Source organism: Mesoplodon mirus (genome assembly GCF_964341445.2).
Source record: "Mesoplodon mirus genome assembly, chromosome: 12".
NCBI classification, from domain to species: Eukaryota; Metazoa; Chordata; class Mammalia; order Artiodactyla; family Ziphiidae; genus Mesoplodon; species Mesoplodon mirus.
In genome coordinates, this window is record NC_138988.1 from 15,507,607 (window position 1) to 15,531,815 (window position 24,209).

The window sequence follows — 24,209 nt, forward strand, 5'->3', positions numbered from 1 at the left end:
AGTAAGACCTTCTTTTGCCGCCCGTCCCTTTTGGAGGACAGACAGGGTTTAAAACGATAATTAGGTATTCCATGGGGATTATTGCATTGACCATTATACACACTCCCTCATTTTGGTCCACAAGAAAGAGGGGGCTACATACATCAAAGTCAAGGGTTTAACAATATACACCGATGGGTACAGTTCAAAAAATAAAGTAAAATCTGTGAGTCAATTTCACTTAAACATAATTAAGAAATACACTTAAGAAGAATGTTGAGGTAAGGTTAAATTTTTTTTCCATAAAATGAGAAGCTCCACACTGAATTTTACTGACATGCATGCACCATCCTTCATAGTATTTCTAAACCGTTTCCATGTATAATTTTAGAAGGACTAGGAGCTCATGTGCCAGGAAGTAAATTCCCTGAATTTGTACTGGATTTGACAGAAGGGGAACATAGAAAACTATCCCACCCTGAAGATGTTTAAAGTGTGACACAGGAAAAACCTATGTATAGGAATTTATACTGTAAACAGTTTTTCTTTTGGGGGGCTGGGGTAGGAGTACACTCAACAACAAAAATTTACTTTGAAAAATATGGAATCATTCCCCTCAATATTTATATGAGGATATTTTATTTTGAGACAGTGGGAAAAGCACATAAGAACAACATCCAAATGCTTTGTACAAAGTCTTCAGTTTGGGAACCTCATGTGATTGGTTGGAGCTTTGGAATGATGAAACATGGTGTATTACTATATACTCCAGCTATACAGACATGCCTGTTAATGTTCTTTTTCTCACTCCAAAATAAAACAATCTCTATTTTAAATTGTGTAAATATTAACATAATATTTACAATGCATTCATGAAATATATGGAACATACCATTATACAAACAGAGAAAAGGTACAAGCAGTCAATTTAGAAATGGAGCTATTAAATAGATACCAGTTATTAGACCACAGCATCACGGACACCTCCTGCCTGTTCTTTCATAAGATAACCTTCTGACCACTGCTTCTTTTGCAGCTGAATTGAGTCCAAAAAAACACAAAAAACAAAGATGTTTGTAGATGTCATAAGTGATAGAAATTACAAATTCACTTTGAAACTGAAAAAGGTAGAATTCTGTTTAAGCATGGCCGTCTCTGGGCAAAGAGTTAGGAGCTCAATAAATACTAGTTCATCATTCACCTAAGACTTCTACTACTCAATTTTTAAATAATAAATTTAGACTGTATATATTCAACGAACTGTTTAAGTAAGACATTCATTCTCTTTACATTTTAAATAACCAGTTTGCTTACCATCTTTTAACCTGTCAGGAAGCGAAGTCACTAAGACAGTTCTCCGAGACGGAATACACATGTGCATACACAGAAAACCCACAAGGTAGCAACATCTCTGCAAACACAGTGAAGAGTAAAACCAGGCAAATATGGAGTTCACTGGATGGATACGTTGGATTCAGGTGAGGTGAATCTAAATACAGGATTTGTTTTGTGTTCTGCATTTTGAGCACCTGAAAAAAAAAACACAGACGTGTAGTGGTAGGTATTTTACTTTTTCAAGGCAGTGCTATTGTTCTCAACACAGCTGCAGGAAGTTCAGATTCTGGATAAAAAGTCTTTTGCCACAATGTTTCTATTCCTATAGGAAAAGTTCTTGCTCCCTTGAAGCAGATAAATATGGAAGGTTGGTGTACACCGCTGATGTGTTTCTATGCTCTGCGTTTACGCTCGGAGTGGAAATGGTGCTGTAGAACTTCCATTGCTTTCCACTGATCCTTTCTCCTTAGATCCAGCATAGGCTCCAATAAATGACCCATCCTCACTGAATAGACCATGGTCACCTTCTCCATACTCGACTAAGCTGTCGGCACTTTCTGTGGCCTGCATATCCCTGTTAAGGGAGCGAAGGCTTCCTTTGAGAGGTTTTTCATCGCTGTCACTAGAAAATAAAAAAGAAGAATTCGACAAAATCTAATGTGAGGTACTCATGTAAAGCAAGACTCATGCACAAGTGCTAATAGGTTTTTAAATTTTCCGGATATTCATATTAGCACTGAAGACAGGACAGGTAAATCCTGAATGACCCCTTTCACAAAGAAATGTTTAAATCGTCATTACCAAATTTGTGTCGTTCTGAGTAATTGAGAAACTCACGACACTCCTGCTTCCCTTTAAAACTGAGACATGCAGATATTCAATCTGTCGATTACATAGAGAACAAATGTTATTTCCTTCACTTTCATGAACTTCTGGAAGCCTAGTCTCGAACTCAAGTCTCGGTCTTCTGTCTTTCTTTACCCTTTGATCCTGCACGTTCCTCCAAATCCCTCCAGAAATGTCTCTCTTGTTTAGGTTAATCAATCAAATTCTGTTTCTTGTGACCAAAGAACTTTCTTTAATATAGTTTCTAAACTCAGGTTTGTTAAATGGAAAAAAAAAAGCTGGCATTTTTAAAACAGAAATACTACAAGTATCCTATATTCATTTATGCTTTGCGTTCTATTCTTCAACAAAAGCAAGTCTGAGTTAGTAAAAGGTCTGTAAAATGATATAGTTTTCTTCATTTCTAGATGATGGGTTTTTTTTAATATCAACTTCCATCACACTAGAAAGCTGTACACCAAATTAGAAGATTTTATAAAATTCTAAAAAAGGAAAATTTGGGAGAAAAATATAATTAGCATGCTATTAGCACTTGATAGTAGGTGGTAGTCACTGGTGCTCGTCATCAAATAGGTCCATATCTCAGCCTTCTGGAGGCGTGGCAGGATGATACTTCACTGCCCTGAGTTATGCATTGCCATGTGACTTGCTTTTGGCCAAAGTGAGCAGAGGTGACATGTCACTTTCCAGCCAGTGCTCCATTTGCCATGTTCCATTTCCTCTGCTGTGCTGACCCTCAGTGCTCGCTCACCAGCCGGTGCTCCCAAGTGACCAAGATGGCTCGAGCCATCTGTGTTGCACACGCAACTTGAGAAAGAAAAATGTACGGTGTTGTTTTCGACAGCAGCATGACCCAGACTGTCCTGACTCATATAGTAATTGGCTCCCGAACTGGGATGCTACAGTTATAAAAGCAAAGACGAAGAAAACAAAAAGACAAAATGTGGCACTACCTTAAGGACCAGGCCACAAATAGCGAAGCAACTCTTACCAGAAGCTGGAAAGATGAGAATTCACGTTATGTAACTGTCTCCTTGAATAATTTTCCGGATAAACATGTAGTTTTGGGGAAAGATGATGGAAACTATATTAACTAACAAGATGCCAGGTGAAAGCCTGCAGGGGATGATTGTACCTGTCTTTTTACAGCAGCAGCAAAATATGAGGTAATGGGTTTTAAATAAGGCATGGCTTAGCTTTTTCCTCATAAAATCGAACTAGTAATATCTGTCTTTCAAAAGTATTTTCAACAGTTGCCATAGGCTCTCAGTGACCCCTGCCTTGTGGGATTTGAGTCACAATTTCCTAAATTTGTATAATTCCAAGTTTTCTTTTTCTCTCTTTCTCCCTTCAGCCTTTAATGCTCCTTCTCCATGGAAACTACCTCAGATGGAAGAAAGAAAAATAAGTATAGCACAAAGTAGAGCCTAGAATGAGGCTCAGATGTACATCAGTTAATGCAGGATGGCTAATCAGAATACTCCACATCCCTGATTATAGTAATGATCCAGGGTGAGGCCAATCAGAGCCCATCAAGTCCATTATTTGATATGGATGTGGGTCTTGTGTGCCAACGGCCACACATGCCTGGAAACTGTAATAGCTCCTTTGGCTGCAGTATACAGAGGACCTGACTGAAAACAATGGCATCCTAGAAAAGAACAGGTAAGAAAAGAAGAGGTACCTACCTCATACCAGATTTCTTGCAATTTCTCCTACGTGTGACACACTTTTATACCTTCGTAAGTTTGGTCTGGTAGTTAAGAGTAACACCATCTTTTTCATCCTTTCCTCCTTTGGAAGGACCCTTCCCACAACTCCTCTTAGGCAGAAATGGTTGCTCCCTTTTCTGCTCTCTTATTCTCTTCGATTAATTACAGTTATTTGCATTGATACTTTTTTCCCTCTGAAGGCTAGGTTCATCTTGAAGACATGCTCTGTGACTCAGTCACCTTTTAGGTACACACCATAGGTGCCCAGGATACATGTTTATGGGTGTAAACTGCATACAACCTGGGTTCACAATAGCCATGGTAAGGAGAGACTACAAGCTGTTTTAGCTACTCCAGCTATGGATATTCAGTCTAAATAACAGTAGTGTCCTCTGCATAACACCTTTCAAGAAAAGTGTCCTAGCACACACGCTACCTAGATAGCGGTTACATCCCCACCTCAGCACAGAGAAATTTGATTGGGCCACTTAAGGCCCTCTGTTTTCTTTTCTTTTTAAACAAACTATTCTTTATAGGAGTATTAAAATACACTCCTGTCATCATTAAGAAGAAACATTTTTTATATTTGTAAGCTTATAACCTGATGAATATGTGCTCTGGTACATTTTTCAATGGAACGTAATGTTTACCTGTATTCACCAAAGGTTTCGTCTTTCACTGACTGAACTTCTGGGTCTGGATGCAGATCTTCCTTCTCTTTTACTGAAAAAAAGGGGGAGGGGAGTAATACAAGTAATTTTTAAAAGACATATTTAACAGTGCTGTTGACAGTGAAAGTCAGGTTGGTTGTGGTTGTACCTATCAATCACCCATCAGAGTTATCTCTGCATTCAAATAAAAAAAGAAAAAGGATTCTCTGGCTTGTCTATTTGTCATCAGAGTTACAGGCTGCTGCAGATATGCACACAAGTAATGTAGTGTTATGTGGGCAACACGTCATACTGGAAGAGTCCATAACTTGGTTATGGTCTCTTAATGAAGACCAAATTACTGTATATACGTTTTATTATCCTAAACTTTTTGAAGATGTCATTGGCTGATAGATCTATGTCATTATAAACTAAGGGGAATTAAAGAAAAAGTCAGTCATCTGGTGGTTCTCTCTCTTACGCCAAACTGCCTCAATAATCAGAATATTCAAGTCTATAGTGACATAGAATAAATTAGATTTATTCTGCCTACTGCGCTACAGGCCAAGGAGGCTCTTGCTTCACTTTACCAGGAAAACTCAAACTAAAATCCTTCTTCATAGCACCTTTTACCACTACTTGCGAAGACCTGAGAGTTTCTCTTAGTTGTCCTAAAAATGAAATGCTGACTTGTTTTTCTTTTCTGGGCACGATTTGAAGAAGCTTCTTCAGAATTTGGAGAGTGCAACATTTCACAAATGACATTTCGTTGGGACACTCAAAAGGAAATGCTCTCTGTCTTTAAAGTTTCCAGTTAATTACCTAGAGCATTCATTAGTCATTAAAAGTCTAATTCCTAACAAATTCAGTCTAAGCAAGAAGAAAACATGTATAATGGCATAAATTCTGTGTAACTTTACAATCTAATTTAGAAATTATTCTCTTGTTTGATTGTGCAATATACATAATGGGCTCCCCAAAATATTTGCTGGATGGATCATAAGCCAGTAAAGAATTTCACACTGATCTGAACATCAACAAACGAATAGCACTAGGATCTAAGTCTTTCCCCCTATGTAATAAAAGCATCATGAATGCTAAGCAAAAATAATAATAATAGTAACAACAAAACATGTGTATCTGAAAAAGACAAAAGAAATTTGGAAATTGAATGAAATTAAAGCCAGATATTAATTAACAATTAATTAATTCAAGAGGCAGTGTATCCGATATATGTCATGGTAATAAGAAATGCATTCCCAGCACTGGTTAAGTTTAACCCAGTTGCCTAGCAGAGCCAGTACTATTAGAATGGACTAATACAAAACATCTCTGGGTCATGAATGTGTAGAGAGGCATACTATAAATGGGTCCTTCTTTAGACATTAAAATATATGAGTGTGACTTAGTAACAGGTCTTACCAACATCTGTGATACTTTACAGATAGAAAACAGAAGCTTGGAAGTATTGTGTGGCTCCCTAGAGCCTATTTTATATACTAGAAACAAGAAAACAAGCAACCAACTAGAGATAATATTCTAGACCACACGCATTCCCTTTGGTTAGTTAATATAGGAATTTTTCCCCCCTCTCAGTATACTGTATACCTAATGTGCTAATATCAATTTGACTTAAGTGTATAATTAAAAAATATTAAAATGTCTCTGAAGATGGCCTCTGAGAAATTAAAGAGAATTTAATAAAATTCAAAGTCATATTAAGAAACTTTACCTGAGTACTTTCCACCTTTGTTCCTCTTCACAAAGCAAACAGTCAACAATATTAGCGTGAGAAGAGCAATCGCACACATCAATCCAATAAACCAGCCTTGCGTGGAGATGTCATCATATAAACCAGCATATTCTGTTGTACAAAGAGAAGTCACACGTTGAGCACTAGAAACGGTCTTTGGAATTATGCCCTTCTGGGAAAAATTAAACATCATTTTTAAACGCACAAAATCTCATCAATTTTATTTCTTCCTTGGAGTGACCCTAGAGGGAATGTGATTTGAAGGACATTTCATTGGGAGAATACTGATAAATCATTTAATCATTTTTTAGAAAGGGCCCTCTCAAATTGCGTTTGATTCTGAGGATGAAAACCAAAGAGAGACAGTAGAGACAGATGCAGTTAAATACGGCAGCAACAGCAAGCAAGCAAGCAAAAGCACAAGCTGCCTCGGTTACATGCAGATTGCTATGGAGACGCTGGGGTTTTGGCTGTGGTTTTCTTTTTGGTTTCTGTTATTAACACACGTTAATTAGCAGCAGACATTTTTAGGCAACTACTCTGGTAAAAACAATAAGGGATAACTCGGACCTTGGTGAAACATTTTTCATTTTGACAATTTTAAAATGCTATGCCAAAACAAATGGAAACTACTGTTTTTATAGCTAACATACTTCATATTTTTATCTTTAATATAGGAAGTATGTAAAATTAATCTACAGAACACAGATGTATTGTCTAAGATGGCTCCAAACAGAGTCTCATTTCTCACCTCTCCCTCTTGTCTCAATTACATCTTCAAAAATGCTATTGTTATCAACCCAATTCTTAGTCAGTAGGCGAACTATATGTTCAGCTCCCGGCTCAAATGCCTCTACTGGGTGAATCTTTTGAGTAAGATTTACTCCTTCTGATATCTTCTCGACACGTTTACCTAAGAAACGTACACAGTTAAATCATACGAATGGTCATCACTGAAAAGTAGGACGTGAAAAGTAAAAAAGTATTGTTATTTGAGATGAATAAGAGAGCCCTTTGTAGCATTTCCCCCCTCAGTTTCTGAATTATCAGAAGATCAAGAAAAGCAGTGTTTCAAGATTTTCTTTTTTAATATGCTGATATGGAGTAAATGAAATGAACTGAATTCATGTCCTTTTAAGATGATGCACTTACTTATTAATGAAGCGATACTATAAATCCGCCTGGTCATATGAATGGTTTAAAACCAAACACAGACTTAAAAAACTATACAATGTCATCTGTTGCAATTTGGACTTTCACAAACCTAGCAGGGACGGAATATGGCAATTTTGGCTTATAAGTGAAAGCATATGGCATTAAACTCTTAACTCTGTATTATTACTTCTTTTTGCCTTGGTTGTCTTCATAAATATTGGTGGAATAGCATCACAGTATGCTCATATATTAAATATTTGAAAATTGTAGAAACTTAAGCTACATAAAAATGCAGGTTTACAGGTACATTTAAATGAAATGCATTGAGATTTTCAAAGTGAGAAATTTATACTTTTCAAAAGAAACATGAATATGTCAATATATTAATTATAGAATACCAGTAGCAGATAAATATATGACTCGTTTCATTAAAATATACATTTACTGTCTAATATTATAACAAAATACCTAAAATATTTTCCCTTTTGATCCATACTTTTGCTAAGAATAAAATAAATGTAAACCAAGGAATGTTAACAAGTTATATTGAAAATGAAATATATTTCCATGTTGAGAATATTAGGAGTTATTACACTGTTTTAAATGAGAATGTGTCACACGTTAAAATTTAGTTACAACTTTTCACCACAGAGTTAAAAACTGATTATATAGTTACTGATAACACAAGGAGCGTTAAAAAATGGCACCGTGGGAAAAATAAGACCAGTTATATTAGCTGAAGAAAGCCTTCAAGATTGAGCGCCATTGAAACAAAACACAATTAATTTTGCCTTTGAAACACAGAAATTTAGTGTTACATTAAGTAGTGCAAGCTTTTGAAAAATAGAGCCGAGCAAGTGTTTTATTCAAACCAGTAATGACTCAAAAACGAATATTTCTGATTAACTCCATTTTTTCCCCCAGTTAGATTATGGAATGTGAGCCACCTGAAACTCAGAGTGACAACCAGAAAATGAGAGGGAAAAAAATGCTTGTGTATCAAATCCCATTCTCTGATTTAATGCCAGATGACCTTAAAATGTGCCATCTATGCAAAGAGAAGGAAGATACACAGAAATTCATTCCAATTTGCACAGAAGTTATCATTTTTAGAGTATTTAGTGATAGCAAGATGGATTTCCTCAGTAGAAGTATATATATATATATATTTTTTCTCTTTTTCTCAAAGATTATGCCGAAATTGAGTGGCAGAAGGAGATTACAGTTTCTTTCCTGTAAATATGGCAAGATAGGCCTATAGAAGAAAAATCAGTGTCAATTAGGGAAGGGGACAGTAGCTGAAAATGCAGAATCCTGAAGAAGAGCACAAACATACTAGTAAGAAACATTTTCAAATTACAACACATGAGAGTGAAGAAATATGCTGTAAAACACTCAAGCACATTAGTTATATCTTTAATTTGCAGAAAAGATGTAGCATCATTTATAAAACCACATAAACAGCATTTTCTACCCTCTGAAAAGAGTTTGTCAAACATAAACACAACCAAGCCCCAATTCTCCAAATATTTCCATAGATACTAGAATGCCTAACTATTGTAAGGCAATTTTGTGAATTTTTCTTACATGCTTCAAATTGTCAGGAATGGGATTAGCATTTCTGACACATACTATGGTCTTGGTCCTAAAAAACAAAAAACAAAAAAACCCTCTCCATGCCCTAAATTCTGTTTTAGAAAATACGAAAGTTGCATATTTACATTGCCACTATTCTGACTTATTTTCTTTGTGTTGAACACTTGATACCCGTTTGAACTCTTGAGAAATAAGAACCTTTTAGTTACTAGAAAGTTTTCAATCACCATCTTTAAATCTACCTCTTAGGAGTAAGTAAATGAGTTCTTCATTTCACTTGGTGTCTAATTCATCCTTGGGAATAACTTGTGGGTTTTTGGGGAGAAACCATTTTGAATATATACATATATATTTTTTCCCCATAAAAGGGAGTTTGGAGTATTTAGGGAGTCTGAGGAAAACAGAAGCTCTTCATTATTTAGCTACAGTAGGAACAAAATGAGAGGAAGAAACAAACTGACAATAAAGGTCACAGCATAACCATTCACACAAACCCATTGATTTTATACTGATTCACAAACGTAAATACATTTCCATCTGTATCTTTCATAAATGATAGACAATTCAATTTTCTTCATTATTATTCTTTTTCCATAGTCTAAAAATTGGGAAAGCATCCAGAACAGCGGACATGTAGTATATGACACATAAATGACTTATTTATGTTTCCCTTCCTACCATCTCCCATTTCCTTCTGCCTGCCTCAAATATCCCTCTAAATCTGATGGACTTGAATTCTACACAAGGCCCTCTTTTTAAACTTATTAGTGTGTATATCCATTCCTCCAATCCATTTCCCTTTCTTGTTCTACCTTCTTATTTTCTCTCCTGATGCCCTGTTGATAACATAGAAAGCTTAGTAAAAATACCACTAAAATCATAATTGGAGAAATAATTTGGGAAGGGAAATGGCCTGAGCTGGAAAAAAAGTGCAGTTGCATTAGGAGAATTGTACAAATGAAACCAGAGATTTATGAGCCATTTTCAAGCTAGTTACTTGGCATCAACCAGTAGAGAGTAAACTAAAATTGATATATGAATCAATGTATATATGAGTCATGACATGGAGGTGAAATGTATTAGATCAGCGTTGCAAAATGTCCACCAGTGCAAGAGGCAAATATTTTCCCGTGTGGAAACATTTCCAAAAGAAAAATATCCCTCTACTAATCTTACAAGTAACTTTTTGACCTTATATCCCCCTATTTTAATTAAGCAAAATTATAGTTCCTGACCTTATATACACTAAAGGTATAGTTTGATTACTGATGTGTAGAAGTTCATACATTGAGTCAGTGTGAACTTTAGAAACAAGATAAATAAATTCTCTACGTTAGCGGAAAACAGAAGGTCAGAGAGATTGAGATCACAATCATTTCTAATTTACAGTGATGAGCATGATGCAGCCCTTTCAGAGCAGTTTAAAACATAGCATGCGTAAACCTCCCGTACTTACTCCCTTCTCCTAACGTGGAGCTTTCCTCAGTGATGGGTTTTCCACAGCCCTTTGAAGTGCAAGCCCTCAAGTAGAATTTGTACTTGGTAGTTGCATTGAGGTTTGAGAGACGCCAGCTGGGCTTTGATGGAGTTGTAATGTTGATATCATTTAGTTCTCCAATCTCATAGGTGTCATTTACTAAAGAAATAAACAGGCATATCAACGGCTCAAATTTCACAGCCTTAACCATTCAAGTTATGTTGTCTCTTATCTTTGCGTCTATGTATGCTTGTAGTCTGCAAGATATTATGTTAATTATTGAGAGCTATCAACTTACTTAATTCTCTGAGGTACATGTAACTATTATGATGTTTTATACATGGGAAAATTAAGGTCTAGCAACAATAAACACCTTGCCTAGACCTAGAGCCACTAACTGGCAACCTGGGATTTGAATGCAAACTATAGCCTTTTAACTCCAGAGCCCATGTTTTTAATCACTATGCCATACTGGAAAATCACTCCAGCTTTACCACACCTATTTAAAATGATGAACTTTCCCCCATTATTATATTTTCATTGTATCCTTAAGTATTTTTTTAATCTCCTTCTGGTGTGATAATGTGGACAATAATTTACATGAGTCTTCTATATTCCTGGTTTAATATGTGGCACCAAATAAGTACTCACATATGTAGACTCAAGAAACTGATAAATTACATATTTATAAATATCTACTGTATACTAAGCACTATGTAAAGTGATATATGGAAAAAGATGATTTAGATAGTGCCTTTCAAAGAATCTGCCACAGAGCAAGATCATGATATTTGTGCAAGAGCACAAAGTACTGTAAGATTGCCATAAGAATAATCCAAGAGATGAAATGGTATTTCCAAAACTGTGCAGCCATTAGTGGTAAGAAAATGGCTAGAATAAACACTCTTGACTCTCAGTCCAAGAGACCATAAAAAAAATACATTTACTCTTTAACATAAAAATGCCTCCATTGGTCTATATAATGCAATGATATGAATGGAAATGAAAAAGAAACTAATAATCCAAACACAGGAAAGAAGAAAGTAAAATAATCACCATTTGTAGATTATTGGAGAGCATTCCTGTAAAATACCACCAATCAATTGAAAAACTACCACAATCAATGTAAGAATTCAGGAAAGTAGAGAGAGCTCTCATATACACACTCGACAACTATTTAGAATATATAAGAGCCACAAAAACATATAAGCCACCTAAAAATATTTTAATCACTTAATATTAATAGCAGAATAAGTATATAATATCATTTATTTAAAAATCCACATATCAAGTAGTACAGTAACCACTGCAATTGTTACTATTTCAGCCTTTTCTCTATCTATTCTAAGAACTTGTTTTAAAAATAAATTTATATATTATATACAGATCATGAAGGTTGGAATTTAATGTTGAGTTTCTTCATTATGAGGATAAAGATAAGGCATATCTTTATCAAGCAAAGTGACATTTGGAAAGTCTTCAAATATTTCTTTAGTGCTTTCTACATGTTTGAAATCCAGTTCACGGAATAGTGTAGGCTTTACAGTTCAGCCTCTAGAATGACTGAGCTGGGTCTGAATCCTTGTGTGACACTTATTTTACTGCACAGCTTTCTGTAAGTGAGCTCTATATGCTTCTCATCCATAAAGTAGTGATGGTACATACCTCATAGATTTCCTGTTTTAATTTTTAAAAATGCAGGGAGAATTCTTAGTACTTACTGATCCTGCTACATACCAAACACTCAAAGACGCTAATATGCTGCCTCTATTAGGGTTATGGCTGTATCCATTTAATCATAGGTACCTAAAACAGAATAGGCCATCAGAAGCTAAAGCTGGTACCTGACCTGAATTGCTGCAAGCCTTGAACTGACTGATGGCAGTTCAGGGCTATGATCAAGTTGACTTTTGCAAGCAGTGTAGACTGGGTTTCTATAGTCCTGGCGTTTTTTTTTTGTTTTTTGTTTTTTGTTTTTTTTTTGCGGTACATGGGCCTCTCACTGTTGCGGACTCTCCCGTTGTGGAGCACAGGCTCCGGACACGCAGGCTCAGCGGCCATGGCTCACAGGCCCAGCCGCTCCGCTGCATGTGGGACCTTCCCAGACTGGGGCACGAACCCGTGTCCCCTGCATCGGCAGGCGGACTCTCAGCCACTGCACCACCAGGGAAGCCCCCTGGTGTTTTTGTTGTTTAGGAATTCATGTCTTCAAAGTTGAAATTTTTTCTATGAGCTCAGTCCCCTAATTTCCATTTTGAGATGATGCCTAGATTTGAAAACTATTGAAGATGGGAGGCATTATGATTAAAAATGAGCTGATTTCATCTAAACATGTTTGTTTGATTTTTTTTAACCTAACGGCACAGCAGCATAGGGGGAGAGCCTACCGTAATGGTCCAAAGACAACTCCTTGGTTCTCTCAATATTACGTGACTGTACCACCGGGCTACCAATAGAGGATTCTCAAATACAAATACATGCAGGGTTGAGATTGGAAACATGCACCAGAGACAGAACAGGCAGTGTAGTGTGGAAGTTAGTGTGCTTTGAATCTCCACTACATCATTTAGTTCTTCTTTGCATATTTCCTAATGCTCAAGGCCTCTTATATATATACATATTAAATGCATGTTTTCTGGTACCTATTAACATACTGCTTTTCTTCTAAAACAGGAATTGGCAAACCTTTCCAAAAAGGACTAGATTGTAAATATTTTAGCCTTTGTGGGCTATGCAATCTTTGTGGCAACTACTCAGCTTTGCCACTTTAGTGAGAAAGCAGCTATAGACAAATTTAAGTGAGTGGACATGGCCGTGCTGCAATAAAACATTCTTTATACAAACAGGCAGCAGGCTGGATTTGGTCTGCCAGCCAGTTTACAAACCCCTGTGCTGTAAAGGAAGTATGCCAGCTTACAAACCATGAATTGGATTCCCAGCATGGTAAACCAAATACGCAACCAGAAAAAATTAAACATTACTAGGCAAATCCAGTTCAAATATGTACTTACTTATCTGGTACTGTAATAGATAGCCAGTTAAATTTCCATTTAATTTCTTAGGTAGTCCCCAGGATAAAGTGGCAGTGTCTTTATCAACTTTGATGACCTTGAGAAAAGTTGGCTTTTCAGGTACTGGAAAACACAAGGTCAACAACAGACACTCATAAATTGGTAAATTTCTTTTAAAAAATTACAGTTTATTAAATTGAGAAGCTAACTCATATGACGTTAAGTACGGATTAACTAATAAGGGAGGAAATGTCTTGGCCATTGGGATATTTACTTTGTTATTTATTTTAAATTTTTATTTAAAAATTGGATATTTATTAAATACATCGTTATTCTACATTGTTATTCTCTCACCTCCTTCTGGTGTTTGAAATATATAAGGCTCACTCTCTGGACCAGCTCCTTTGGAATTATAGGCTAAGACTGTTAAGTGAAATTCACTAAAGGCATCTAGAGAAGGAACCATTCCATAGTTTCTTTGTCCTGAAAATCTCAGAATGTTTACTTCTTTGGGATATGTTCTTCCATCCAACAGACTTTTTGTTTTCCACCAATTTACCTGCAATGAAAATAGGAACCCTTTAACATATCAGCCGTGGTGGCACATTCTCTTTTGGCTTCTTCTGGAATCAGTTCTTATTTACAGGAAATATATTAATTCCACAGTGAGAAGAAGAAAATCTATGATAAAAACCTGATATCCTTTCAAATGTCCATGTACTCTTTCCCTTGGAATTGTTGACCAGGTAACTTTAACTAATGTGCTGTTTATCACATCCACCCCATGGATCACTGGAGCTGTATCAGGATCTGTTAAGCACATAAGAAGGATTAGCTTTCAGTAATCTCCAAGCACAATCATTAGCATCATTTCCAAAAGGTGATCTTTCATGTTTTTTAATCTGAGGAAAACACTCGTCTCAAATCAGTTGCAAATGGAACCAAGAGTTGCTCATTACAGAAGAGTTTCAGGGTCCAAATAGGTTTCTAGAGAAGAGGAGAGCCTGGACCACACTGAGAAAAGCCCCCCTTCAGATGGATAGTGTGGGCAATGTAACTGAAAACAGTGGCCAGTAAAATCTTCTGTGGGCATCTGCCTCTGGAAACATGTGAGCTAGACTAATAATATAACTAAAATTACTTGGGAGTTCGATGAATCTAATATTCATAAGAAGAGCTGATATTAATTGAGCATATTCTGTGTGTCAGACACTGTGCTAAGGGCCTATACTGGATTGGCTTACATCATTGTTAGAACAACCCTATAGAGTGGTATTATTATCCCCGTTCTACAGGGGAGCTAACTACAGACGAATCAACCAAACCCACTGCAGCCAAGACTAATATATTAGTTCACAGTGAGAAGTCCTGTGTAGTGAGAATTTAGGTAGCGGGTGAACTAGACCTTTTTCTATTCTTGGATCGAAATATTACTTTGGATACTGCAAGAACAATGAGAATAACTCCTACCGTGTACAGATTTGGAATGCAGTCTTTCCTTTTTCCAATAATTTGTTTGCAGCTGTTATTATGGTATAAGTATTTAATAATAAGATCATATCACCAGTACCTCAAAACTGTGTGTGTGTGCACGCACACGTGAGATTTCATATGCAAATCTGGGTGTGCACCTCATCTTCGTTAGGAAGGCTCCAGCTTTGAGGCAAGGGTGCAACAGCAGGCAGCTGTTAGGAAGTCCTTGACAAGTAAGGGCAGATGTGATTGGAAACCTTATGACAGTTATGCTGCTTAACTGTGGGCACTGCTGATTCCAAGTCTTTGATTTTCATTACAGAAATAGCTTTTTTGGGAAACTGAATAAAATTAAACCTTTCAACATTCTTCCTTACCACCCTATAATGATCAACTCTCCTGCAGTCAACCCTGGAGTAGAAACCGTGTATTATATGTCTTTTTATCTCCTACAGCTAGTACATCCACTTTGCATGCAGTAGTCGCTCAAAAATATTCATCGACAGAGTGTAATATACTTGAGAGAAACTATTCTTGAAGTACTTGGGGTTTCAGGTGCGCCACTTACAGTCTTCTCCAGAATAGAGAATCACTGACTGAGGCTCAGGACCAGAGCCCAGGTGATTGATGGCTTGGACCTGGACATCATATGGAGCATAGACAGCAGACGTCATCACCCGCAGGGTGTGGTTTGTGACTGTTTCTTCCTCCCACTCCACCGGAGCTCCCTGTGGTTTCCAGGTCACTCTGTACTCCAGTCCAGGTCCATTCTGCTCCATGGGTTTCAGAGGCTAAAACAGAAGGCCACACTCACCCCGCGTGATCACAGACATGCTGAGTCAGAAACACAGAAGCCACCCTAAGTGGCCCAAGAAACGCTGCAATAAAGGTATCATTTCTTGGGAGATCTTCAATCCCCCTCTTTGGTTTAGAAATACTTGTGAAAAATGTTGTCATTCTGTAAATTTAACCTTGAAAGTTGCTCCCTTACCTCCCCAAGTAGAGACTCTCACAATTTAGATGCCTGGATCATGCCTAACAGTTCACATATGAAAGAATTTACTAAGAGACTCCACAGAGGGTTTTAGCTTTATGTTTACACTTTGTTCTGTATTCTGTTTTTTTTTTTTTTTCACTCTCAGAGAAGTTGCAGAAATAAAAAGAACGTGGCCATGAACTCCATGGATATAAATGGGATTTTTTCCATGGCTTTTCAGTCAGAACTCTTTCTACCCGACTCCATCCATCCTCCTCCGTCTTCCTTCCAAGAGAAGAGAGCAAGTAAATATTTTTGGATAATAAGCATTTTTATACATTAGTACCCAGAAGATGTACTCTTCTCTACAATAAAATATTTCCCCAGCTCCTGGCCCATTCTCTTTCTATTTCTTTTGCGAGAAAGCGCTTCCCACCCTCCACTTTATTTTGCTGTATAGAAATATATAGTGGAGGAATTTCTCATATAGGAAATTGGTTATTTCCACTCCAGTTTTTAATCGAACAGTACTTTAATTCCAAAAACATCAATGTGATTTAAACCATCTATTTAATATCATAAAAATGGGAATGTGCATTTAAGTGAATCAGTTATATAGAATACATTAAAAAATGTGATTTTAGTCAGATTTATAAGGGTCACGTATATAAATAGTAGTTTTGTCTGTATATGCAAGTGATTCAATAATATCATATATAGTGTTCTTACAGAATTTACAATGTTTCTGGACTCAGTCTACTTTACGAAAGTACTTGTTAGAAGGACTGGATGGAATTAAGTTGAAAGTATACACTAAATCAGCAAAATAATTTCAAGTCTATGCTTATTCCAGGGTGAATACTTAAATTAGCTAGTAGGAAAAAATATCAAAACAAACACTTTCTGAGATTTTCATAGTCGTTGTTTATGTTTTGCTTTCCAAGTTTTCTCCCAAGATATTTTCTACTCTCATATAAATATAAATTCACTGGAGGCTTTAGCATTGCCCGGATAAATCAGGCCACAAGCTTTTAGTTCCATACTACAATCTGCAATTACAATTTCCTTCAGTCCCAACTGACAATAAATGTGTACAAATACTATTATTCAATTTACACATGTTTTGCTTCAAGAAAAATAATTACATTTGATAAAGCTCTCTGGAAAAATTTAAAACTAACTGTGCCACCACCATAGGCAACACTTTTAAGAAAAATCTTACCTAAATCGCCAGCCTCCTTGGTGCCTAGGCTCCCAAAGAAACTGCAGGAATACTTTGTATTTGGGCTTTCAGACAGTGGACAACAAAACCTCAGCAAACTCTCAAATAGGCCCCCACTAAAGATAACAGACCAGAGGAGCAATACGGAGCCAGGGATGTGAGTGGTGGGGAAAGACCACCAGCCTCCCCTCTGCTCATGAAGCTGCTCGGAAGGAAGGAATCTCTATAAAAGAGGTTCTTAACTTGATGGCTAGGCATCTCTAGATGGGGTCCATGAGTGCCCTTCAAAGGATCTGAAAAGCCGTGAAACTGTTAGGAAAACTTTCTATGTATAACTTTCTAGAGCAAAACTATACTTCTATCGTATTTTCAAAGAGATCTATGAACAAAGCAAGGTTATGATGACTCATCTAGAAACTGGACAGATTTTCTGTACTGCCTAAATTCATTTTAAAGGTGGTGGATTTTCTTATTATACTTGCAGTAGAAATAATAAATCCTAGGTCCTTTAGGAGTGAAACAACTTGGCTGTGATCATATAATCAGGTAACTGAAGCAGTTCCTATTTCCCAAACATTAGTGAATTGGGTTTTTGTTTGTTTTGTTTTTGTTCCTCTGTTTTCTGGAGTCTTTGAGATTAGAAATTTGCTATTTTATAGAAGTTCAAATTTAACATAAATACATTTACACCTAAGAACAAAGGGAAAAGTCAAGCAAAACTCATCAGGGTATAATTATTTAACCAATCAGGGTGCAGTGGGCTCTTTTTCTCTGTTTTGAGGGATAGGATATTATCATTTTTTAACACTTAAAACATGTGAGTGAGTCGTGACCTACGTAATACAAGAAAAGTGAATCTTAGAAGATAATGCTAACTAAAAAGACTAGTTCTATCCGTAAGTTCAAATTTAATACTTTAAAAAAAATTTTGTATCCTTAATATTTAATGTGACACATTTATAAAGATAATTCATATATAATAGAACATGAGCTAAATAAAATAAACTGAAATTCATTTTTGACTGTAATATAAGTTTCACCCATTCAGTGAGTAAATGCACATTCATTAACAAGCTACATACAAAAGTCTGTATATTATTTTCCTCCATTGAATTTTTCAAAATGGTATTGTTTTATTTCTCATGTATTTGCTTATTGTCCGTCTCTCCAACTAGATTATACATTCCAGGAGAACAAAGACTTTTTTTAATTGCCATAAATAAACCAAGGACCTCAAAATACATTACTTTTATTCATATTTAATGCTAAAAAGAAAACATAAACAAAAATTAGGGGCAACTAGTCTGTTCCTATTTAACCCTTTTGTGAAAGATTTTTTTTTTTTTAAACAAACTGCTTCTCTCTGGTCATTATCTTGTAGACAGGAATTATTCTGTGAGTCAGTCTTTGGATGGGATCTGGTAATATGTTCACAGTGTGCGCTTGTCAACTTGGGGAATTACCTGGCATTTAACTCCTTTTTACACAATAATCGATGCAAAACAGTAACTGATGAGTAAATGTACTTAAACTTCACCGGTTGTGCTTATAGTTGTTAGATCTCTGACATTTCAAAATGATATGAAACACAATGGAATATATTATGAATATAATTGTCAACATAGTTCCAAATCTCTCTGAGTACTTTCTTCCTCTGGTCAATTAATTACTAAATTACATGTCATTTACTCTTCAAAGACAAATTGTAAACACTTTCATGGTATAATCCCATTCTTCCAAGAAGAGAGCATTAGTAATCAGTCTTATATATCTTTGGGGGGGAGAAGAGTGATTTATGAGTAAGATGATCAGTAAGAAGGACTGCAGATTCCTGCCCTCTTTTCATTACTGACTCGGGGCATGGCATCTGGATAAGGTCACTAAACTGATAGTCCCAGCTTCTCTGGACAGAATGTAATGCTGATACCATGGAGCTACTGTAGCCCTCCCAGAGGAGTGGTGAGGATTAAGGAGCTGATGTTAGTGGAAAATGGTATACTTCTTTGAGGATCTGACCTGGTAATTATACACTATTACTGTCATCTAATCGATCAGTTATATCATTTCTCTTACAGAAATTTCCATGGAATTTAAAAGAAGGAGAGATACTCTAAAAGAATAAGATACTAACATAATTTCAAATTCTAAATTAAATAATCACCAGGACAATGTGGTAGCAGCTATTTATGGCCACATATTCAAGAAAATAATGATATTCTTGAATATATTTAGTTTCTGTATATTACCTTTTTTTTCAAATTTGTAAAACTTAATTTCACTGAAATGGGAATAAAGGGTTAGTTTTGACATAAAATTATTGACTACATATTTTGCAGGTATGGGCAATGTTGTCGTATAAGACCAATATATGATGAAGAAAAAAGGAAATCAAACTTTGTACGTTCTAAAATTCTTCAAAAAAATCACATCTGAAATGAGGTGTGGAAATAAATTAATATATTCCAGCATACATTCAAAAATGTTTGTAAAATTCAATGAGTTCAAAGTTGGAAAACTATTATTAATCAGAATCTTTGGATGGCAATCTACTTTCAAGTAAGTTAAAATACTTGTTCATCAAATGTCAAAATAATAGAGGGGAAAAACAGCTTTCCACTGTTACAGAAGAAATTTAGAAATGACATTCAAAAAAGTTAAAGTCATCTGAGCAGATATAAGATTTTATGCCAAATTCAAGGAGGAAAGTCTATTTTAGTAACTTTTAACAGAGATGTATATAAAGAGAAAACGAGTAGGGTTTGAAATCCAAAGATATTCATGTTGAAATCCTAGCTCTGTTGATTTCTAGTTGTGTGGTGATGGGCCAGTCTATCTATCAGCCTGGACCTCAGTTTCTGTATCTAGAACACAGTATTAATGATGCTCTCTTGACAACACTATTCTCAGAATTTGAAATGAGCACGCAAAATGCCTAATAGTGCTTAGTAAGTGGTAACTATTCCTATTCATATCCTTTTTATATGAATAATCTTTATTAGCCCATGTACCAAAATTTACTGAAAGACTTTCAGTATTTTTTGGAATGGGAGAGGATTTAGAATATTGGTAATAAAAATATTAGGAATTGTAAACTTTGGGGGATGGATTATAACAAAATCAACCTGTGTAACCTTTCTTAAATTATCTACCACTGTTAAACTCTATTTCACAACATTCTAATCATGATGATCTTTAAAATATGCAAATAAAATATATTTATAAAATATACAAATCTTAGCCCTTTGTTCTTAAAATATATTATTCTGTCATCATACTTAGCATGTGGACCTAAAAAAAGGAAAAACACACAAAGGTAATAAATAACACAAAAAGAATCCTCACCTCCCATTTGATAATCATTTCCTTGGGTTGAGAAGCTTGAACCCTTATGTTTTGTGGATTCTTGTCTGGAGCTGAAAAATTACAAGTATTAAAATTACTTTTTCCCACTGTATGGTCCATAGATAAATCATCATATCATCCCTCCTCCCACAAAAAACAGATTTTTTAAAACTTTGATTATATTTTTTTATTTCTATCTGGCCCAGTTTGAAAAAAGATTTATGGCAGTTTTTTTTCCCCAGCTGTACTGAGATATAATTGACATATAACATTGTGTAAGTTCACTATGTTAAGGTGTACAACATGATGATTTTAGAATGTATATATATCACATATATATAACATTTATATGTGTATATTGTGAAATGATCACCACAATAATGTTAGTTAACACATCTGTCACCTCACATAAGGCAGCTTTTAAATATATATTTTACTTCAGGGAGTAAAATCTGTTCATGGAGTGATATAACTATTATTCAATGGAGAGTGGAAGGTTTTCTTTACCTGTCTTCATTTTAACCCTGCTCTTTAAATTTTAAACCTGCTTTTAAAAATCTAAACCCACTATTTAAATATACATTTTTAGTTTTAAATCTGCTTTACTTTTTCTATTAGAATTATTGTTAGAAATTTTGTTCTGAATATTTGCCTCTAAGCGAATAAAATTAAAGATCATGTATTAATATCAACAGCCAAGTTTTAGGGGCATCAAATAGGAAACAGCAGTTAACGTGCCCACGAAACATATTCAGATGGATCCATTTTATAAAAAAGGGCTAAGTATGGAGTTTAGTGCCAAGATGAATTTATACTAAAATCACACAAGTATCTGATTCAGTTATTATCTCCCCTTGCTTTTTCTCAATCCTAAAAGGGAATTCTATCCTAGCATATTTATTTCAGCCAGAGGAAAAAAAAACCAGGCTATGACCACATTGATAACCAATCCCAATTCAGTAATATAGATGTCAGCGCTGTCATTATTTTTTTGGTTTATAACATTATATAAGTTTCATTCTTACAATATTATAGTTTGAATTCTGTATACACTACTACAGCATGCTCATTCTTGATAATTTTTTTAAAAAGCATCTTGGGAATTTAGATAGGTATTAGATATTCGTTTAGCTATTGAGATACAAAAATATACTAAATGGATAAAATTAATGACATTAGATGCAATGAAAATTTAACAAGCTGCCTATAACATGTCAAATGTTTTATTTCAGGAAGTTGAAATGAGGAGAAAAATAAAGAGAGAAAGTTGACTTTCTCCCTATATACTGAACTTCAATTTAGAACTTACTTTATGGTACCTGATTTTAACACAATACTTAGCTGTCAGAAATTACTCAGAGTAATGCTTGTCCATGTACCTCCTTGTAATATCCTGCTATCTATCAAACATTTACATACGACTTTTGAGACTGATGTACTTTAAATAGTTTGCATGCTGTTAAGTTTACAGAACTATTCAAGCTCTCTACTGGGAGAAATCTAAAATCCTACACCAGGTTATCAATCCTTTTTTCCTCCCTCTATTTGTTCAAAGATGCGACAGACTAAAACTTGTTAGGAAGTTGAGGTGTGAACTTACATACCTGCTGGGGGTGTTTCATGATGGTCTGATGGCTGGCTAGGCTGGCTTCTCCCTACTTCATTCACGGCTATGACCCTGAACTGGTATCTCACATACGGAGCCAAAGATAACATGACTGTTGTTTCCTCTCCTTGGACTCTAGTCAATTCTTCCCACCTTCCAGGTTCCTCTCTGTTTCCTTCAAATTCTATAATGTACTCTGGCAGTAGGAACATAGAAAAACACATTAGAATGGATTGAGAATGTTTAAGTTATACTAAGATTTATATACAATATTAAACATTTTAAAGGATGTTCTAAGGATAATCCACCCTTGGTGGTATTAATGGCTTTAATACTAATTTTAACTCTGGAAACTACAGTTACCCCGTCTTCCCTACCGCTAATATTGCTGTTGTGATCATCTCCAGCCTCCCATGTCAGCCGAACACTTCTGTTCTGTCTTTCAGACAAGTGAAGGTTTTCTGGTGGATCCGGAACATCTGATTAATAATGAAAAATGACAGTGAGGAGAAAGCAGATCATTGCCTTTGTCGATCCCACTTCCTCAGGCACATTGCAAGCCCCCTTCCCCTCGGGGCCCGTCTCCACTCTGAACTGCCAAATCTCACCAATCCTTCTGGTTCTATTTCAAATGGATAGGGTGGGTGGGAGGGAGATGCAAGAGGGAGGAGATATGGGGATATATGTATATGTATAGCTGATTTGCTTTGTTATAAAGCAGAAACTAACACACCCTTGTAAAGCAATTATACTCCAATAAAGATGTTAAAAGAAAAAAACCCCAAAACAAATGCAGCTTCCTTCACATCTGTACATTCCTTCCCTACTGTATTACCTCACTCTTTGGTGATTCCCAGTTCTCAAGGGGCCATCTTTGACCATCGGCATCAGAATTATTTTTTAGAAGTTGTTATTAACGATGAAGATTTCTGGGCCCTATTTCTCTGGCGTACTGAAAGAGCTGGGCCCAGGAGTCTGCATTTCTAAACAAATGTCCTGGTAGATATCATGAACAATGAATTTTGAGAAACATCAACTTGATCAAGGAGACAAGCATCTTCCAGCTCATACAGTTATTTATATGCCTGGTTCATCTCCTGTATGTGACTAAATGGATCTTCCAGAGTAGGAACCATATTTTATTAATTTTTGCACCACCCACAGTGCCTTGCACATAAATGTTTTGTGACTAATTAAGTGAAAAATATATTATCACTTCAACCATGCATCTAATTATCATATTAGAGCAATAAATTTAGACCCTACGACTACAGGAACATAAGAGAACATAAACTCAGGCTTTCTTTTCTACATGGTTTGGATTTTTATTTTAATTTGTAACAGTGAGTTATCAGTATGTTATAGCAACTTTTATATTCTGTTGGCCTGGAGTTCTAAAGAAGAATAGGAAGGGTGTTTATACTGGAAGAGGAAGATATGGCACTGAATGTTGTGACAGAGACTAGAAAATTGAGTAGGCGATGACAAATTTTAAGTGTTAAAGTACATGGAAATGTCTGGTACTTTAAAAATAAAAGGAACAGTTAAAAAAAAATCTGATCCCTAATGATCCTGACTTCCAAACTTTGGTTTCAATTCTCCCATGTATTCAAGGACATTTATCTTTTCTCAGATGAGACAATGAAAGTAATATCTAATGGGGCCTTCTTCTGGGCTCTTTCTTCTCCAAGTGGAAAGCAACATCCATTGCTCCTGCTGAGTATTTGACAATTGTTGGAAATTTATACTGACAAAAAAATGGTTTTCAATTCAGAAGAGAATGTGTTTATTTTAAAAAATGTGGTCAGTGGCTGTGTCTACACTGTAGAGCCTTAAATAAGAATTTATTTCCTCAACAGGCTTGAGGATCTCTGAGCTCGGAGAACTTAGGCTCCTCTTCAGCACTTACTAAGGCCACTCATTTCTGACATTTTCTGAACCAACCGATGCAGCCTGTTGTGTCTGACATTAAAATCTGCTCTTTCCGAGAATCACATGGAGTTACAATTGATGGGCTGCAATTCAGACCTAAACGAATGATGCTCTTAAAGGATGTTTCTGGCAAGGCGTCTGAAA

The 24,209-nt window shown here is 35.8% G+C and overlaps 1 protein-coding gene across 3 annotated transcripts in view; it reads right to left on the reverse strand.

Moving 5' to 3' along the window:
* Nucleotides 1–639: 639 nt before the first annotated feature.
* The window catches only part of CHL1 (cell adhesion molecule L1 like), a gene marked incomplete at its 5' end in the record, with an annotated part of 78,806 nt that continues 55,236 nt past the window's right edge, over nucleotides 640–24,209 (reverse strand). For 2 of the 3 annotated variants that reach the window (XM_082638236.1, XM_082638235.1), the window contains 12 exons: nucleotides 640–1,936; nucleotides 4,523–4,595; nucleotides 6,255–6,386; nucleotides 7,027–7,188; nucleotides 10,483–10,662; nucleotides 13,515–13,637; nucleotides 13,869–14,073; nucleotides 14,209–14,324; nucleotides 15,556–15,778; nucleotides 20,528–20,598; nucleotides 22,132–22,329; nucleotides 22,511–22,612. In XM_082638236.1, coding sequence (XP_082494362.1) covers nucleotides 1,720–1,936; nucleotides 4,523–4,595; nucleotides 6,255–6,386; nucleotides 7,027–7,188; nucleotides 10,483–10,662; nucleotides 13,515–13,637; nucleotides 13,869–14,073; nucleotides 14,209–14,324; nucleotides 15,556–15,778; nucleotides 20,528–20,598; nucleotides 22,132–22,329; nucleotides 22,511–22,612 — 1,802 coding nt within the window. In that variant the 3' untranslated portion in view covers nucleotides 640–1,719. The remainder of the gene's footprint in view (nucleotides 1,937–4,522; nucleotides 4,596–6,254; nucleotides 6,387–7,026; nucleotides 7,189–10,482; nucleotides 10,663–13,514; nucleotides 13,638–13,868; nucleotides 14,074–14,208; nucleotides 14,325–15,555; nucleotides 15,779–20,527; nucleotides 20,599–22,131; nucleotides 22,330–22,510; nucleotides 22,613–24,209) is intronic. The other variant, XM_082638237.1, reaches the window with a different exon arrangement.